This window comes from Hyla sarda, chromosome 10 (genome assembly GCF_029499605.1).
Source record: "Hyla sarda isolate aHylSar1 chromosome 10, aHylSar1.hap1, whole genome shotgun sequence".
Lineage (NCBI taxonomy): Eukaryota > Metazoa > Chordata > Amphibia > Anura > Hylidae > Hyla > Hyla sarda.
This window is the reverse complement of record NC_079198.1, coordinates 121,170,433-121,192,200: the sequence shown is the minus strand read 5'-3', so window position 1 is coordinate 121,192,200 and position 21,768 is coordinate 121,170,433. Positions and strand designations below refer to the sequence as shown.

The 21,768-nt window shown below is 43.8% G+C and overlaps 1 protein-coding gene across 2 annotated transcripts in view; it reads left to right on the top strand.

The window, feature by feature from the left end:
- SLC25A33 (solute carrier family 25 member 33) overlaps positions 1-21,768 on the top strand; it is a 35,494-nt gene continuing 13,726 nt past the window's right edge. The window contains exons 1-2 of one of the 2 annotated variants that reach the window (XM_056541837.1): positions 1-231; positions 20,919-21,116. In XM_056541837.1, coding sequence (XP_056397812.1) covers positions 188-231; positions 20,919-21,116 — 242 coding nt within the window. In that variant the 5' untranslated portion in view covers positions 1-187. Of the gene's footprint in view, positions 232-17,914; positions 18,092-20,918; positions 21,117-21,768 lie in introns of those variants that run through there. The other variant, XM_056541836.1, reaches the window with a different exon arrangement.

Sequence of the window (21,768 nt, the reverse complement as noted above, 5' to 3'; positions counted from 1 at the left end):
CCACGCCCACTCTGACGTCAGTCTCGGGCCGCACACCTTCGCCCCTCCCCCGGGGTTGTGACGTGATATCACCAGCCGGCTGCGAGGAGAAAACCGGCTTCTACCGGCCAGCGGGACACAGCGGCGGAGAGCGGCGGGGGCATGAGAGACTGAGCGGACACCGGCCTATCCGTCCACTGCCGGGGACATGGCTCACAGCAAGGACACCCTACTGCACCTCCTGGCTGGAGGGTAAGAGCCCGCGGGGTGTCCTGCTCATTATTACGCTACAATGCTTTATGACATCATATATCACACCATTACACTCTGTCATACAGCGCATGTGCCGGCACTGCTGGGACTAGTAGTTCACCAGCACAAAACCTTCACTGTAGGGCAGGTGTATGGTCACTGCTATAGTGTCTGACCATGACAGGTTATAATGTATGGAGGATAGTGATATAGTGGAATATAATGTATGGAGGATAGTGACATAGTGGAATATAATGTATGGAGGATAGTGATATAGTGTAATATAATGTATGGAGGATAGTGATATAGTGGAATATAATGTATGGAGGATAGTGATATAGTGGAATATAATGTATGGAGGATAGTGACATAGTGGAATATAATGTATGGAGGATAGTGATATAGTGGAATATAATGTATGGAGGATAGTGATATAGTGGAATATAATGTATGGAGGATAGTGATATAGTGGAATATAATGTATGGAGGATAGTGACATAGTGGAATATAATGTATGGAGGATAGTGATATAGTGGAATATAATGTATGGAGGATAGTGATATAGTGGAATATAATGTATGGAGGATAGTGATATAGTGGAATATAATGTATGGAGGATAGTGATATAGTGGAATATAATGTATGGAGGATAGTGATATAGTATAATGTATGGAGGATAGTGATATAGTGTAATATAATGTATGGAGGATAGTGATATAGTGGAATGTAATGTATGGAGGATAGTGATATAGTGGAATATAATGTATGGAGGATAGTGATATAGTGGAATATAATGTATGGAGGATAGTGATATAGTGGAATATAATGTATGGAGGATAGTGATATAGTGGAATATAATGTATGGAGGATAGTGATATAGTGGAATATAATGTATGGAGGATAGTGATATAGTGTAGTGTAATGTATGGAGGATAGTGATATAGTGGAATGTATGGAGGATAGTGATATAGTGGAATATAATGTATGGAGGATAGTGATATAGTGGAATATAATGTATGGAGGATAGTGATATAGTGGAATATAATGTATGGAGGATAGTGATATAGTGGAATATAATGTATGGAGGATAGTGATATAGTGGAATATAATGTATGGAGGATAGTGATATAGTGGAATATAATGTATGGAGGATAGTGATATAGTGGAATATAATGTATGGAGGATAGTGATATAGTGTAGTGTAATGTATGGAGGATAGTGATATAGTGGAATGTATGGAGGATAGTGATATAGTGGAATATAATGTATGGAGGATAGTGATATAGTGGAATATAATGTATGGAGGATAGTGATATAGTGGAATATAATGTATGGAGGATAGTGATATAGTGGAATATAATGTATGGAGGATAGTGATATAGTGGAATATAATGTATGGAGGATAGTGATATAGTGGAATATAATGTATGGAGGATAGTGATATAGTGGAATATAATGTATGGAGGATAGTGATATAGTGGAATATAATGTATGGAGGATAGTGATATAGTGGAATATAATGTATGGAGGATAGTGATATAGTGGAATATAATGTATGGAGGATAGTGATATAGTGGAATATAATGTATGGAGGATAGTGATATAGTGGAATATAATGTATGGAGGATAGTGATATAGTGGAATATAATGTATGGAGGATAGTGATATAGTGGAATATAATGTATGGAGGATAGTGATATAGTGGAATATAATGTATGGAGGATAGTGATATAGTGGAATATAATGTATGGAGGATAGTGATATAGTGGAATATAATGTATGGAGGATAGTGATATAGTGGAATATAATGTATGGAGGATAGTGATATAGTGGAATATAATGTATGGAGGATAGTGATATAGTGGAATATAATGTATGGAGGATAGTGATATAGTGGAATATAATGTATGGAGGATAGTGATATAGTGGAATATAATGTATGGAGGATAGTGATATAGTGGAATATAATGTATGGAGGATAGTGATATAGTGGAATATAATGTATGGAGGATAGTGATATAGTGGAATATAATGTATGGAGGATAGTGATATAGTGGAATATAATGTATGGAGGATAGTGATATAGTGGAATATAATGTATGGAGGATAGTGATATAGTATAATGTATGGAGGATAGTGATATAGTGGAATATAATGGGATAGAGGAGGAGAGTGTAATATAATGGGATAGAGGAGGAGAGTGTAATGGGATAGAGGAGGAGAGTGTAATATAATGGGATAGAGGAGGAGAGTGGGATATAATGGGATAGAGGAGGAGAGTGTGATATAATGGGATAGAGGAGGGGAGTGTAATATAATGGGATAGAGGAGGAGAGTGGGATATAATGGGATAGAGGAGGGTAGTGTGATATAATGGGATAGAGGAGGAGAGTGTAATATAATGGGATAGAGGAGGGTAGTGTAATATAATGGGATAGAGGAGGAGAGTGTAATTAGAGTATAATATAGTAAAGCCTAATGTTTTATATACTTGTGTAATATAGGATAGTATAATACAATACAGTGTAATACTGTAATATAATGTGATAAAGGATAGTGGTATGAATATAATATAGTATAGTGTAATTAGAGTATAATATAGTAAAGCCTAATGTTATATACACTTGTGTAATAAAGAATAGTGAGAGTTTAATATAGTATAATACAATACAGTGTAATTCTGTAATATGATAAAGAAGGATAGTATAGAGCAGTGGTCTTCAACCTGCGGACCTCCAGATGTTGCAAAACTACAACTCCCAGCATACCCGGACAGCCAACGGCTGTCCGGGCATGCTGTGAGTTGTAGTTTTGCAACATCTGGAGGTCTGCAGGTTGGATAATCTAGTAAAGTATAGTGTAATATAAGAGTATTATATAGTAAAGCATAATGTTATATACAGTTGTGTAATACAGAATAATATAATAGTGTAATATATGATAGTATAATACAATGCATCTGTTCTATACTGTAGTATGATAAAATATGGTGTAATATAATGTGATAAAGTATAGAGCAGTGGTCTCCAAACTGCTGCCCTCCGGCTATTGCAAAACTACAACTCCCAGCATGCCCAGACAGACTGCTAGGAGTTGTAGTTTTGCAACATCTGGAGGTTCACAGTTTGGAGACCACTTGTATAGTGTTATATAAGTCTAATATATAGTAATATGTGTGTGTGTGTGTGTGTGTGTATGTATATATATATGTGTGTGTTGTGATCTACTGTAGTATAATATAGTGTAATATAAAATAGTATATATAATAAAGCCTAATGTACTATAACAAAGGATAGAGTGATACAATGCAGCATGGTATAGTGCGGTATTCATGCTGCCGGATGACTCTGTGCCAGCTCCTCCTTAGTCATGCAGTCAGGTGGCATCAGCGCCGGTTTCTATGTGGAGCCATCTTTGCCTGTCCTGGCATTTAACCCCTTCTCCGCCATCCTGCACGCTTCTCCATCACTGTCAGGGCGGCTGCAGGGTCACAGGGAGGAGGCCGGGCCCTGACAAGGTCACTTGGAGATTATAGACACACGCATGGCGGTGGGGAGGGGTGTGCGGATATAAGAGAGGGTTACTGCTTCTGCTGAGGCTCTGTTACTCTGTATCCGGTGATCACTCATTTATATGGGGATGTTATTACCTGTTGTTGTGACTTTGAGCTTTGAGAGTTTTTTTCTTTCAGCTACAAATAAGTTTTGGTCTTCAGAAAGATCCTTAGGGTTGTGACAAGTAATACAGAATCAAGATGCTGAGGTTGCAAAGGGTTAAACACAAAAAGCTGCATACTGATTTCCTTGGTATAGTGTACACAGTGATGTCACAGTACAGGGATAATACACACAGTGATGTCACAGTACAGGGATAATACACACAGTGATGTCACAGTACAGGGATAATATACACAGTGATGTCACAGTACAGGGATAATATACACAGTGATGTCACAGTACAGGGATAATATACACAGTGATGTCACAGTACAGGTATAATACACACAGCGATGTCACAGTACAGGGATAATACACACATTGATGTCACAGTACAGGGATAATACACACAGTGATGCCACAGTACAAATATAATACACAGTGATGTCACAGTACAGGGATAACATACACAGTGATGTCACAGTACAGGGATAATGTACAGGGATAATACACAGTGATGTCACAGTACAGGGATAATACACAGTGATGTCACAGTACAGGGATAATACACAGTGATGTCACAGTACAGGGATAATACACAGTGATGTCACAGTACAGGGATAATACACAGTGATGTCACAGTACAGGGATAATACACAGTGATGTCACAGTACAGGGATTATACACAGTGATGTCACAGTACAGGGATTATACTCACAGTGATGTCGCAGTACAAGGATTATACACACAGTGATGTCGCAGTACAAGGGATAATACACACAGTGATGTCACAGTACAGGGATAATATACACAGTGATGTCACAGTACAGGGATAATATACACAGTGATGTCACAGTACGGGGATAATATACACAGTGATGTCACAGTACGGGGATAATACACACAGTGATGTCACAGTACGGGGATAATACACACAGTGATGTCACAGTACGGGGATAATACACACAGTGATGTCACAGTACGGGGATAATACACACAGTGATGTCACAGTACGGGGATAATACACACAGTGATGTCACAGTACGGGGATAATACACACAGTGATGTCACAGTACGGGGATAATACACACAGTGATGTCACAGTACGGGGATAATACACACAGTGATGTCACAGTACGGGGATAATACACACAGTGATGTCACAGTACGGGGATAATACACACAGTGATGTCACAGTACGGGGATAATACACACAGTGATGTCACAGTACGGGGATAATACACACAGTGATGTCACAGTACGGGGATAATACACACAGTGATGTCACAGTACGGGGATAATACACACAGTGATGTCACAGTACGGGGATAATACACACAGTGATGTCACAGTACGGGGATAATACACACAGTGATGTCACAGTACGGGGATAATACACACAGTGATGTCACAGTACGGGGATAATACACACAGTGATGTCACAGTACGGGGATAATACACACAGTGATGTCACAGTACGGGGATAATACACACAGTGATGTCACAGTACGGGGATAATACACACAGTGATGTCACAGTACGGGGATAATACACACAGTGATGTCACAGTACGGGGATAATACACACAGTGATGTCACAGTACGGGGATAATACACACAGTGATGTCACAGTACGGGGATAATACACACAGTGATGTCACAGTACGGGGATAATACACACAGTGATGTCACAGTACGGGGATAATACACACAGTGATGTCACAGTACGGGGATAATACACACAGTGATGTCACAGTACGGGGATAATACACACAGTGATGTCACAGTACGGGGATAATACACACAGTGATGTCACAGTACGGGGATAATACACACAGTGATGTCACAGTACGGGGATAATACACACAGTGATGTCACAGTACGGGGATAATACACACAGTGATGTCACAGTACGGGGATAATACACACAGTGATGTCACAGTACGGGGATAATACACACAGTGATGTCACAGTACGGGGATAATACACACAGTGATGTCACAGTACGGGGATAATACACACAGTGATGTCACAGTACGGGGATAATACACACAGTGATGTCACAGTACGGGGATAATACACACAGTGATGTCACAGTACGGGGATAATACACACAGTGATGTCACAGTACGGGGATAATACACACAGTGATGTCACAGTACGGGGATAATACACACAGTGATGTCACAGTACGGGGATAATACACATAGTAAAGGTCACAATATACACTGTGACCTCACAGCGCAAGACAGAAAAAACGTAATGTTTCCACCATGCAGATATAACGCAGCGATGTCACAGCTTTTATAATAATACAGAGTTGTATTCTGGCACAGGATGAGGAGGACGTGGTAGATATAGTAGATTGGTAAATGGCCGCTGATCTTTCTGTCTATTACACCATACAGCTATAAAATGTGCTCCCCCCATCAGTGTAACATGACCTCCTCTCACCCAGCATAGTGCAACCTTCTGCATCCCTATCTGTGATGTCATGGACAACGCCCCCTCCGGGCCCCTCGCCCTATGTGACGCCCTCTTTCCTGACTGCACGTTATGTCTGAGGGGACATGGGGCCCCTTTAGTAGTTGGGCCCCATAACCATTGCTATACTTGATTTACTTCTTCTTCCAGTCTTTTTTTCAGTGGTCTCCAAACTGTGGACCTCCAGCTGTTGCAAAACTACAACTCACAACATGCCCGGACAGCCAACGGCTGTCCGGGCATGCTGGGAGTTGTAGTTTTGCAACAGCAGAAGGTCCCCAGTTTGGAGCCCAGTGTGGTGGATCTGGCCATAGTGATTTTTCATTCATTCATTCATTCATTCATTAATTTCTCGCTATTGCGCCATCCACAGGGCGGCCATGTGTTACAGTAACCCGCGAGGAGCCTCATGTGACGGCTGCTCCAGCCCTGGTGGTGTCGTGTCGCAGGGCGGGCTCAGTGTTCCGAATTCCTTTTGATGCTTCATTTTATTTTTTCTCACCCTTTTTAATTTGTTTTACTTTCCAGTGACTCAGGCGTAATTTCCGCCCGCGCGGCACTTTGCATCTCTTAACCCTTTATGTGCCGCATCTCTCTGTTATCTCTGCCTTCTCTCTCTTTTCGCATTACTTCCTGTGCTGCAATTTAGGTTAATGAGATTATCCTTTTATCTTATCGACGCAGCCAATGATGGTAAAGCCGCTTCTATGCACCCGCTGCCGGCCTTGGATGTGACCCGCGTCACCTGTGCATTGGTCACCTTATTTCCTGGTATGACCTGGCGTGCCAGTGCAGGGATGATACTCGCTCGGCTGGCACCTCCGTGATGGCATCTCTGTTCTTTTCCTATCTTGGGGGTTTTTCCAATTTAATAACCCCTTCTAGCGCCGCCGATCTCGCCAGTGCCCACCTTGCAATTCCAGGGGTGGGTGTACCAACTATATAAGGGGTGAAGGCAGTCAAGTTGCCAATGGGGCACAGGGACCTCTGTGCCAGGATGTAAAAGCCTCCTCTGCACCCCCTTTGCTATGCCAAGTTGCCAGCCTTCTCTGTTTTTTTCTTCAGGGCACTGTTATGTATCCCGAGACCTTACACTTGTTGCAGAACTACAGCTCCCAGCATGCCCTGACACCGCTCTATCTGGAGGGGCACAGGTCACATGAGAATTTCTGGAACATCTCCCTCACCCCCTCATTCTGTGAGTAAGTGGTGAGGGCAACCAGTTCTTGAAGTGCCAGGCCTCTGGTATATAGAACGTGTTTCCCAACCAGTGTGCCTCCAGCTGTTGCAAAACTACAACTCCCAGCATGCCTGGACAGCATTTGGCTGTCCAGGCATGCTTGGAGTTGTAGTTTTGCAACAGCTGGAGACACCCTGGTTGGGAAACACTGTTAGATCAGTGTTAGAACATTTAAGGAACACTCTCTGGGCCATTGTTTCCCAATCAGTGTGCCTCCAGCTGTTGCAAAACTACAACTCTAACTCTAGTGCAGTGTTTCTCTAACTACATCTCTAACTCTAATGCAGCTAACTCTAGTGCAGTGTTTCTCAACCAGGGTGCCTTCAGCTGTTGCAAAACTACAACTCCCAGCATGCCTGGACAGCCTTAGGCTGTCCGTGCATGCTGGGAATTGTAGTTTTGCAACAGCTGGAGGCACACTGGTTGGGAAACACTGACCCATGGGGACTATAAAAATCAGGTTGCTGATGTTGCAGGCTTTATCTTCCCCCTGTGCCAGTTTGAGATTAAATCCTGCACCTTTTGAATCAAGTTTTGCAATCTATAAACACTGCAGCTGTTACAGAACTACAACCCCCAGCATGCCCTGATGCCGCTGTAACTGGAAACGCACAATTTTGCAGATTTTTACATGATGAGATCACACTAGAATTCCTGGAAGGACCTCCAGATATTGCACATTACTCATGCACCAATACTGTGCAGTGTCCATTTCCGGGAGTCGTAACGGTCTGGATCCTTCTAGTGCACATTGTGTCCCTGCGATTATATAACAACACCCCCCCCCAGTATGTGTGGACGAGGCTTATATAACCTCAACGCTGTGCAGCCGGCCCCCCTGCCTCACAATGGTCAATGTACTGTGCCTGATCCCATCTGCTTTCCCGAGAGATGAGCCTGGAACATTCAGCCTGATGATGATGATGATGGCGGCTCGGGTCATATGTGTGTGCACGTACACTTTGGAACTGCTGAGCCTCAGGGTATCGGTTCCTTCCTGTAGATAGTGAAATGGATATTTGCTATGCTATGCCCATGCTATTTGTTCTTATGGTTAGGACATTGTTTCCCAACCAGTGTGCCTCCAGCTGTTGCAAAACTACAACTCCCAGCATGCCCGGACAGCCAAAGGCTGTCCGGGCATGCTGGGAGTTGTAGTTTTGCAACAGCTGGAGGCAAACTGGTTGGAAACACCTGGATTTGTGGCTTATCCCAATAAAAAAAAAAAACAAAACAGCTTGAAGACTAGACCCATGCAGCGCCTTGCAGTACTAGAACTCTCAGTTTGCATGAAGGCCTTTAAAGGGGTACTGCGGTGGAAAACGTTTTTTTTTTTTTTTTCTTTTTTTAAATCAACTGGTGCCAGAAAGTTAAACAGATTTGTAAATTACTTCTATTAAAAAATCTTAATCCTTCCAGTACGTATTAGCTGCTGAATACTACAGAGAAAATTCTTTTCTTTTTGGAACACAGTGCTCTCTGCTGACATCTCTGTCCATTTTAGGAACTGTCCAGAGTAGGAGAAAATCCCCATAGCAAACATATACTGCTCTGCTGACATCTCTGTCCATTTTATGAACTGTCCAGAGCAGCATATGTTTGCTATGGGGATTTTCTCCTACTCTGGACAGTTCCTAAAATGGACAGCAGAGGTCAGCAGAGAGCACTGTGCTCATGATGTCAGCAGACAGCTCTGTGTTCCAAAAAGAAAAGAATTTCCTCTGTAGTATTCAGAAGCTAATAAGAGGAAGGATTGAGATTTTTTTTTAATAGAAGTAATTTACAAATCTAATAACACAATAGTAGAGGTCCGAAGAAGCGCATGCGCGCGATCTGGCCCGTTACCTGAAGTGCTCTCTGTCTCCCCGCTCCCCTGCCTGTCAAGTCTTCCACGTCATGGAATAAATGGAATCTGCTATACACGGTCAGTGCTCCGCTACTTTTTTTCTACTATTGTGTTATTAGATCCAAGATGCTATTAGATCCAGGTGCTTGAATAGGAAGGTGCGTAGCTACTCTCTTTTATGTTAATTTACAAATCTGTTTAACTTTCTGGCACCAGTTAATTTAAAAAAAAAAAAAAAAAAATTTTTTTTTTTTTTTTTTTACCGGAGTACCCCTTTTTTTTTAAATCCTACAACTTTGTCATGTCACCGAATCCTCATGGTCGTGTAACGTGGTTTCCGCCAACTTATCAGAAGTCACGGGTAAAAAGACAGCATGGTGGAAATTGGAGTGTAGAATCCCATTGCACGGCTCAATGCTATGTATATGACACAAGGTTGCAGAAGGGCGCATTTCGTGTATCGCAAATCTTTTATATTCCTGTTTGGGGCATTATAATATGTTGCCACAACAAAGCAACGCGAACGGCCGGGTTGGTTTCGTGGCCGCACCTGCCACTCCTACTTTTTTTTTTTTGTGTCAGTGAGGCATGACATCTGTGTGCGATATATTTTATTTTATTTTTTTTTTTTAGGTGCTTCGCTCAAAATTTGGCCAAATAGTTTGGACCATTTAAAAAAAATAAAAATAAGTGTATAAGAAATTTCTAAAAAAACATATATATATATATATATATATAATATATATATAATTTTTTTTTTTTTTTATTATTATTCCTTTTGCTGGACCAGGCAGAGGGGGTAGCTAAACTGAGAACCCCCGCCCCTTTAAACATTTCTGGGGTGGATAGGGAGTACCCTATACTATAATCTACTACAGTGTTTCCCAAGCAGTGTGCCTCCAACACTGATCTACTGTGATGGTGCTTTGGAAAAGTAATCCCCAATCTGTGGCTCTCCAGCTGTTGCAAAACTACAACTCCCATCATGCCCTGATAGTTGTAGTTTTGCAGCAGCTAGGGAGCCACAGTTTGAGCATCATTTCTGTATTCGGTGCAACCATTGCAGCCTTTCCCAGGGCCAAGGTGCCTAAGGATACAGCAATGCCAGGAGAAGAGATGTGTGATGGCATCTAAGGAGTGTATGTACCATGCAGCTGCCAGGGGGGGCAGTATATTGATTTTAACTGTGCGGCATATAACATGGTGATGTTCAGTCCTCAGCGGGTCTTCAGTGCATTGTATAGTGTGGTCTGCGGTTAGGCACAGGGTGAGGAGGAAGGGTGTGATGGTGATACTACGATTAGCCCAGGAAGTGACTGGAGACAGGCTGCCGCGGCTCTACCTCTTCCCTTACTGTAATTGAGTTGACTACTGCAATGCTAGTGTTCTGGTCAATACTGTACAGTCACAAGATAACCTTTTCAATCCCTCTAATCCGGCATTTGATAATCCAGCACTTGTCTGCGATAACAAACTGCAGGAGTGCCATAAAGCGATCCACGGGGGATGGGACAGAAATAACCCAGTTATAAGCCAGGAAGGTATTATAGGGCAACATTCTAATACAGTACAGGGATAATACACAGTAATGTCACAGTACAGGGATAATATACACAGTGATGTCACAGTACAGGGATAATATACACAGTGATGTCACAGTACAGGGATAATATACACAGTGATGTCAAAGTACAGGGATAATATACACAGTGATGTCACAGTACAGGGATAATATACACAGTGATGTCACAGTACAGGGATAATACACACAGTGATGTCAAAGTACAGGGATAATATACACAGTGATGTCACAGTACAGGGATAATACACACAGTGATGTCACAGTACAGGGATAATACACAGTGATGTCACAGTACAGGGATAATACACAGTGATGTCACAGTACAGGGATAATATACACAGTGATGTCAAAGTACAGGGATAATATACACAGTGATGTCACAGTACAGGGATAATACACAGTAATGTCACAGTACAGGGATAATATACACAGTGATGTCACAGTACAGGGATAATATACATAGTGATGTCACAGTACAGGGATAATACACAGTAATGTCACAGTACAGGGATAATACACAGTGATTCCACAGTACAGGGATAATATACACAGTGATGTCACAGTACAGGGATAATATACACAGTGATGTCACAGTACAGGGATAATATACACAGTGATGTCACAGTACAGGGATAATATACACAGTGATGTCACAGTACAGGGATAATACACAGTGATGTCACAGTACAGGGATAATATACACAGTGATGTCACAGTACAGGGATAATATACACAGTGATGTCACAGTACAGGGATAATATACACAGTGATGTCACAGTACAGGGATAATACACAGTAATGTCACAGTACAGGGATAATACACAGTGATTCCACAGTACAGGGATAATATACACAGTGATGTCACAGTACAGGGATAATACGCACAGTGATGTCACAGTACAGGGATAATACACACAGTGATGCCACAGTACAGGCATAATACACACAGTGATGTCACAGTACAGGGATAATACACAGTGATGTCACAGTACAGGGATAATACACACAGTGATGTCACAGTACAGGGATAATACGCACAGTGATGTCACAGTACAGGGATAATACGCACAGTGATGTCACAGTACAGCGATAATACGCACAGTGATGTCACAGTACAGGGATAATACACACAGTGATGCCACAGTACAGGGATAATACACAGTGATGTCACAATACAGGCATAATACACACAGTGATGTCACAGTACAGGGATAATACACAGTGATGTCACAGTACAGGGATAATACACACAGTGATGTCATAGTACAGGGATAATACGCACAGTGATGTCATAGTACAGGGATAATACGCACAGTGATGTCACAGTACAGGGATAATACGCACAGTGATGTCACAGTACAGGGATAATACACAGTAATGTCACAGTACAGGGATAATACACAGTGATTCCACAGTACAGGGATAATATACACAGTGATTCCACAGTACAGGGATAATATACACAGTGATGTCACAGTACAGGGATAATATACACAGTGATGTCACAGTACAGGGATAATATACACAGTGATGTCACAGTACAGGGATAATACACAGTGATGTCACAGTACAGGGATAATACACAGTGATGTCACAGTACAGGGATAATATACACAGTGATGTCACAGTACAGGGATAATAAACACAGTGATGTCACAGTACAGGGATAATATACACAGTGATGTCACAGTACAGGGATAATACACAGTGATGTCACAGTACAGGGATAATACACACAGTGATGTCACAGTACAGGGATAATACACACAGTGATGTCACAGTACAGGGATAATACGCACAGTGATGTCACAGTACAGGGATAATACACGCACAGTGATGTCACAGTACAGGGATAATACACACAGTGATGCCACAGTACAGAGATAATACACACAGTGATGCCACAGTACAGGCATAATACACACAGTGATGTCACAGTACAGGGATAATACACACAGTGATGTCACAGTACAGGGATAATACACAGTGATGTCACAGTACAGGGATAATACACACAGTGATGTCACAGTACAGGGATAATACACACAGTGATGTCATAGTACAGGGATAACTGCTATGGACATTGCTGTGTAGTCTTTATATGTTATGAATTCTTTCGGCTGTAACTTCCTCATTTCCTTCTCACGCAACGTTCCCACCAATCGGCTGAACGTTCCTACAGGAGTCGCTGACAAGGATTTCTGCCCTTCATGCCATTCGTTTTCTTACATCGTCTGTATACATTACACATCATACGGGTGAAATCCGCATCCGATTCCACATTGAGGTTGGGTTCACATGGGACTGAAATGCAGCAGATTGCGTTACGGATGTGGCACTGCTGTCACTGAGGCTCTGCATGATGCCATGGTGGCACTGCCAGCTCTTGGGGAGGTGGTTATTTCCCTGTATTTTTTGTTCGGACGATCCACATTCACCATCTTCTCCTTCTTCTCGGTAACAGGTCAGGACACAGAAGGGTTCATTGAGAACATTTGCCGTCAGCGAGCTGGTGCAACGTTGCATCATGTCCCCGCAGCTAAGACGTGAACTTTGTGCACACTTGGGCATTGTCCCTTAAAGAGACAGCGACAGAGCAGAAAACAAAGGCAGAGCCTGAGTCAGTGTAGGTGGCAGGGGATTAGTTATTCAAGGGCAAGATACGATCTGACAGGCGTCTGTTCACACCTTTTTAGATTTTAGATTTTTTTTTCTTCTGCATTACAGTGTTTTTCAACCAGTGTGCCTCCTGCTGTTGCTAAACTACAACTCCCAGCATGCCCGGCCAGCCGGGCATGCTGGGAGTTGTAGTTTAGCAACAGCAGGAGGCACACTGGTTGAGAAACACTGCTATATTGGACATGAGTATATAATGTGGTAGTGTTGCCATAGGAGGCCAGTAAAGTTCAGCTTGAGTGCCGTCAGCCATGTTGGTTGCCACCCAGCTTTCCCAAACACTGATATACCTATGACTGTGTATAGGTGATGTATGTTTTATTACTTTTCCTGACTAATTGCTTCTTTTTTTCTTCCTTCATCTTATGCCTTTCATTTCCTTCCAATGAAATATTTATTATCCGGCGTTAAGAGGATTGGAGCGCGGGAGGCTCATTTGTCCGTAAGGTCATTGCCAGAGTGATTGGGGGTGTTAAAGCAACGGAGAGAGAGCGCGAAAGTAAGGCCATGTTCACATGGCAGAATTTGAGTCCTATTGTTTTCAATGGGATTCTACTGCACCTCACACACGGCGGAATTGCGCACAGCCGAAACATCTGCCGAGGAAATCCCGATTCCTACCTCTGTAGAAAGAACTGACATTGATCGAATTTTCCGGTCAGACATTCCGCAAAAATTCTGCCGTGTGAACATGGCCTAAGAGAGCGTTCAGTCCGTAGGTTTCTGTATATGAATGATGAGGCTCCAGAGCAAAATTCAAAATGGATCCCCGCTTCTGGTGCTGTTTAATTCCCATCTAGAGACAAGATGGACATGTTTAAGGGGGTCCCCCTAGACTGATTGGCAGCCTGAGCTACTAGTACATGCTTGCACTATTATTAGGGCACTATATGCTGAGGATCATCATGATGGAGGGGGGCAATATTTGTGTAAGGGTAGGGTCACATGTAACGCATCCGCAGCGTATTTTACGCTGCAGATCCGCCGATGACTCGACCCATAGTGAACCTCCAGCTGTTGCCACCCCATAGCCCTGCCTCTCCCTGCCACCTTACCTGCTCGCAGCAGCAATCTGCCGCTCTGAGCAGCCACACAGGGGCCTGTGAGTCGCTGGGCGCATGCGCAGTGTACTCAGACAGCTGGAGGCACACTGTGGGTCGGGTCACCGGCGGATCCGCAGCATAAAATACGCTGCAGATCCGTTACATGGGACCCTACCCTTAGACTGAGTATACTAGCGTCTATCTAGTCCAGAGCAGTGTCCTCTGGGGATGGAGTAAGAGGCACCTATAGAGGCCCCTACAGAGCCCCTAAATACCACACAGAACCCTGCTATTGCACAATGACAGATCTCCCTAGTGTCCAGTCAGTGTTACATTGTATCCTGTGCACAGAAGGTGGTTGCCCCTAGCAACCATTTAAACTGTACTGGATACATCTACTTTGTAGTTGCCCTCTTTCTAGAACTGTCTGCCATGCTGTTGCGTTACAGATGTTTCAAAAAGCACTAGCATGCTGGGAGTTGTAGTTTTGAAACACTGGACAGTCTGCTGCAGTTAGGGCATGCTGGGAAATGTAGTTTTGCAACAGCAGGAGAGCCCGCAGCTGTCGGGCCATACTAAGAGTTTTAGGTTTTTCATCTGCTAGAGAGCTTATAGCAGTCCGGGTCTGCTGGGAGTTATAGTTTTTTTTTAAATAGTATTACAATAGTTGGAAAGCCACATCAGGAAACATGGGTCTACATTGTCTCCCAACCAGTGTGCCTCCAGCTGTTGCAATATTTTAACTGCCAGCATGCCTGGACAGCCTTAGACTGCACGCTGGGAGTTGCAGTTTTGCAACAGCTGGAAGCACACTTGATGGGAAACACTGATTTTGAGCTTTAGACCTAGACATCATAGACCAGTGTGCCTCCAGCTGTTGCAGAACTACAACTCCCAGCATGCCCTGACAGACTTCGGTTATCCCGCCATGCTGGGAGTTGTTGTAGTTGTGCAACAGCTGGAGGCACACTTGTTGGGAAACACTGAAATTGGGCTATAGACCTATACACTATAGACCAGTGTGCCTCCAGCTGTTGCAAAACTACAACTCCCAGCATGCCCTGACAGCCGAAGGCTGTCAGGGCATGCTGGGAGTTTGTTTTGTAACAGCTGGAGGCACACTGGTTGGGAAATACTGATCTTGAGCTATAGACCTATAAACCAATGTGCCTCCAGCTATTGCAGAACTACAACTCCCAGCATGCCCTGACAGACTTCGGCTGTCCCACCATGCTGGGAGTTGTAGTTTTGCAACAGCTGGAGGCACACTGGTTGGGAAAGCGTGGTCTAGAATAATGTTTAAAATCAGGTTGCCTGTGACCTGTCCCCCTGTAGGTTTGGGGTGCAGATACCAGGGTTTTGGAGCGAACAGTTGTTTTGCCATCCCAGAGATTTGCGCTGAGCCAGGTCTGCAGGACGTCACGTTGGCGGCTCGGGGCCAGCCATGCAACATGTTAATGCAGATGGTAATAGACAGCGGTGTCCGTGGCGACAGAACGATTCCAGAGAATGCTATTAGGCTTAAAAGCCTCTGCCGCGGATTTCACTTGCAATTTCGGAAAAAAAAGTGGGCGGTGATTGTGATAATGGAACATCTCGCACACAACCCCCCCCCCCGCCCCCCTTCCCCGGCGAACTGCGTCCACATTATCCACTGTCAGCAAGAAAACCAGTCAGCAGAGAAGCGGCTATTGCGTATCCTTCTCCATACACATCCAGAGCTGCGTCTGCAAATCTGCTGCTTTTCCTCCAGCAAGTGCAATCTTGGTCCTGTGACTGCGGACTGAATTGAAGCAGCAGAATGGTGAATGCAGCTCTGGATGTGACTAGAGTGTAAAATGGGGGAACAATACACTGTATTGTGTGCCAGCAAACCCCAGAATGCACCCTGCCCATGCCATGCTGCTGTGTTAGCGGTCCTGGACTCAAAGTTGCCAGGCATGAACTTTTCTCGGACGTAGAGGAAGAAAAACGTGGATTTAAATAGACAGACATGTGATGGCGACAGCTGCTGCCGGGACTGTGGTCTCGCTGTGCAAACACTTTGTGCCCGGCGGTCACGTAAAAGTCGCTCATGATGTGCAATGTGATTCATCGGCTGATGTCACCGAGGAGACAATGGCCAAATAAAAGTTTAGGTTTCACGCGGCATCACTAGGGGGGCATATACATGCTACAGCAGTGTTTCCCAACCAGTGTGCCTCCAGCTGTTGCAAAACTACAACTCCCAGCATGCCTGGACAGCCTTCGGCTGTCCAGGCATGCTGGGAGCTGTAATTTTGCAACAGCTGGAGGCGCACTGGTTGGTAAACTCTGCCTTTGGTTATGTTCACATGGCGTCATTATTGCAGAATGTCCGCCTGGAACATACTAGGACAGCTCGGAAATAAGCCGTCTCCATAGACGTCAATGCATTTCCGAGCGAATTCTGCACATTAAGTGGATTCTTGCGTCGGAAACATCCACCGCTAAAATCCTGGACTTGGCCAGAGGATAACGTGTTCCTTGTTCTGTATCAACAAACTTAAAGGGTACTCCGGTGGAAATGTTTTTTTTTTTTTTTTATTCTTTGTTTTTAATCGACTGGTGCCAGAAAGTTACACAGATTTGTAAATGACTTCTATTAAAAACATCTTTACCCTTTCAGTACTTATTAGCAGCTGTATGCTACAAAGGAAATTCTTTTCTTTTTGAATTTCTTTTTTGTCTTGTCCACAGTTCTCTCTGCTGACACCTGATGCCCGTATCAGGAACTGTCCAGAGCAGGAGAAAATCCCCATTGCAAACCTATGCTGCTGTGGACAGTTCCTGACATGGACAGAGGTGTCAGCAGAGAGCACTGTGGACAAGACAAAAAAAAAAAAAAAAATTCAGAAAGAAAATAATTTACTCTGTAGCATACAGCTGCTATAAAGTACTGGAAGGGTAAATATTTTTTTAATAGAAGTCATTTACAAATCTGTTTAACTTTCCGGCACCAGTTGATTTAAAAAAAATAAAAAATAATAATAATAATAATAATAATAATTTTTTTTCCCACCGGAGTACCCCTTTAAGTTAAGATTTCAATTGAAAAAACAAACAAACTGTTTCAAACTGCTTTAAACCTCTTCAACTGTTCAACTGCCATTTCGCTTCATCCTTTTGGTTACGACACAAATCCCGCTACCAGAATATTAATGAAGTCCTTTTTATACAACTCTGGTTCTTGTCTTGTCATGTTAGTAGGAAAAAACATAAAAAACTAAACACAGACGACTTGTATGAAGTCATATGAATCCTCCCACGGCTCCTTCCAAAAAAAAGAAGTTCTTTGGCAGCCGCCCCAGTGCAGGTAACCATGAAATTCTGGTGAATAAAGTTCTTGGAATAAGACATGGAGGACAAAAAACACAACAAAAACACAAGAGTAAAGGTGCAGGATCAGCGGGCTCACCCCAAACACTGGAATAAAGGGGGTAGGACAATGATGGGTGGGGGTGAACCTGGGACAGAGGATGACGCTTTGTTTCCCATCAACTGACTAAAGTTAAAGTAAACTTTTTAATTTTATTTAAAAAAATTTTTAACTGTTGAAGTAAAACTTAGTAGGACAAAAGGATCTCTTTAAAACTCGGCTGACCCCTAGAAGCAGCTGCTGGTGGTGTTAGTACATAGCTGGTGGCCTTCTTTACCTTCCCTGTTTTAGTTGTGGAAAAAAGATGTTCCCCCTTTGAAAAGTACCTGTCATATCCCATAAAAAAAATGTTACTCAGTACCTAATCCTGATCATGTGCATATAAGTTTTTATGTGCCTAGCGCTTATATTTCCCTCACAAATACCTTTTTTCTGTTGCTCATTTTGTCTTTCATCCTGTGCTCTGAAGGGGGGGGGGGGGGCGTGCCCATCTCTTCCCCTCACTCACCATGCATTCACTTCCTCCCTGAGTCTGCTGTGCTGTGTCTCTTCATCCAATCACTGCAGGCTGTTCTGAAACCTCCTCCTCTCTGTTTTCATGCGGCAGTCTGATAGGACAGAGGAGCGCTAGTCCCGCCCTCAATTCCTTAACTTTCTTCCAGCCTGTGCTAATGCCAGACAGGATTATGTTTCAAGTCTTGTCTGCCAGCCTGGTTGCAGGGGATTCAGTGCCTAACAACCATGGTCTTTTCAATGGGGATGCTGGACAGTATGTTGTTGCAACCAATCTGTCTGTACTTAGAGCTGTGGGCAGAGAAAGATTAAAGGGGTACTCCACCCCTAGACATCTTATCCCCTATCCCACCGCTGGGGACCCCCACGATCTCCGTGCTGCACCTGATGTTCGTTTAGGGCAGTGGTGTTCAAACTGTGGCCCTCCAGATGTTGCAAAACTACAATTTCCAGCATGCTCGGACAGCCTTTGGCTGTCCGGGCATGCTGGGAGTTGTAGTTTTGCAACATCTGGAGGGCCACAGTTTGAAGACCGCTGGTTTAGAGCGTCAGGTTCAGCGCCGGAGGCTCAGGACATCACTGCCACGCCCCCACAATGCAAGTCTATGGAAGGGGGTGTCACGCCCCCTTCCATAGACTTATATTGAGGGGGCATGCCCGTGACGTCACGAGCCTCCTCTCCCGTATCGCCAGTCATCTGGCACGGAGCGAAGTTTGGGGGTCAGCGGCAGCACCCCTGTGATCACACATCTTATGCCATATCCTTTTGGATAGGGGATAAGATGTCTAGGGGCGGAGTACTCCTTTACCCTGGCCGTGGGTGTATATCTAAAGGGTTGCACAGATAGCAGGTGCCCTGGTGCTATATAAGTATATATCAGTGTTATAGGTGGGAGCTCTGTTATAGATTTTGCACTGGGGCCTAGGATCTTCAGGTTACCCCTCTACTCTCTCCTATATAAGTATATATCAGTATTATTAGGTGGGAGCTCTGTTATAGATTTTGCACTGGGGCCTAGGATCTTCAGGTTACCCCTCTACTCTCTCCTATATAAGTATATATCAGTATTATAGGTGGGCGCTCTGTTATAGATTTTGCACTGGGGTCTAGGATCTTCAGGTTACCCCTCTACTCTCTCCTATATAAGTATATATCCGTATTATAGGGGGGAGCTCTGTTATAGATTTTGCACTGGGGCCTAGGATCTTCAGGTTACCCCTCTACTCTCTCCTATGTAAGTATATATCAGTATTATTAGGTGGGAGCTCTGTTATAGATTTTGCACTGGGCCCTAGGATCTTCAGGTTACCCCTCTACTCTCTCCTATATAAGTATATATCAGTGTTATAGGTGGGAGCTCTGTTATAGATTTTGCACTGGGCCCTAGGATCTTCAGGATACCCCTCTACTCTCTCCTATATAAGTATATATCAGTATTATAGGTGGGAGCTCTGTTATAGATTTTGCACTGGGGCCTAGGATCTTCAGGTTACCCCTCTACTCTCTCCTATATAAGTATATATCCGTATTATAGGGGGGAGCTCTGTTATAGATTTTGCACAGGGGTCTAGGATCTTCAGGATACCCCTCTACTCTCTCCTATATAAGTATATATCAGTATTATAGGTGGGCGCTCTGTTATAGATTTTGCACTGGGGCCTAGGATCTTCAGGATACCCCTCTATTCTCTCCTATATAAGTATATATCAGTATTATTAGGTGGGAGCTCTGTTATAGATTTTGCACTGGGGCCTAGGATCTTCAGGTTACCCCTCTATTCTCTCCTGTATAAGTATATATCAGTATTATAGGTGGGCGCTCTGTTATAGATTTTGCACTGGGGCCTAGGATCTTCAGGTTACCCCTCTACTCTCTCCTATATAAGTCATTATAGTGAGTTATTCTTTTACCCAGTTACATGGAGTCCCCCATAGACTCGTGTCACCCAGGCGCCTACAGTGATTTTCCAGCACAACGTAAACACTTTGGGGACGATGCTCTGGAACATTCAGTCTCCAGCTCATTCTGTACTCTCCGTTTTTGGCATCTTCCTCCATAACATTTAACCTCTCGCTTGTCCTTACTTCCCACGCTGATCTGTAAACATTGTTCTCAGCGCTTTCTTATGACCTTGCGTGAATTCTTTATCGCTAGATGGGGACATCCCTGTTATGAGAATTCTTTTGTTTAGACTCTAACCACTATTTTCTGTCATGGTGGTCACCTATTAACCCCCTCTTCTCTCTGCAGGTGTGCGGGTACGGTGGGCGCCATTGTCACGTGTCCCTTAGAGGTGATCAAGACCCGGTTACAGTCCTCAGGAGTCGCCCTCCAACCCGTTTACTATTCTCAGGTTCAGCTGGGGACCCTCAGCGGAGGAGGAGGAGGAGGAGGAGGAGTCGTGCGGCCCGCCACGTCTGTCTCCCCCAGTGTGCTGCAGGTTCTCAAGTAAGTCCTTGTGCACATACACACTCCATGGATTTGGTCAGTCCCGGCTGCCGCAGCTTTGCTTTCCGATATAAATGTTTTGCTTTGAAGACGAAACCGGCTACAGCAGCTTTCTGCAGATCTTCAGATTTATCGGTGAAGCAGGTTTACGAGGTACATGTTACATAACGGCAGAGGAGGCACAGATCAGAAGTAAGGTAGCATGGGCAACCTGTAAGACCTCTAGAACAGGGTTTCCCAACCAGTGTGCCTCCAGCTGTTGGCAAAACTACGCTCAGCATGCTCGGACAGCTGAAGGCTCCACCCATTGAAGCAGACAGGCTCTTGTCATCAGCTGACTAGTGAGGTCATGTTTCGCATTGCAACCTGGGAAAAATCTGAGACAACAGTCATTTTGTATGCTGTTAAAAATTAATCTTGGGGTGAAAATCACAGAAGTATTGTGAGAAAACCGTCACACACAGGTACAGACACTAAATTATGAACTACACTAACTTTACTGCCCCTGTAGCATAGTCAAATAAAAAAAATCCTGGAATACCCCTTTAAGCTGGCAATACATCGAATATAGTTTCCAACCAGTATGCCTCCAGCTATTGCAAAATACAACTCCCAGCATGCCATGGCATCCTTTTGCATGCTGGGAGTTGTA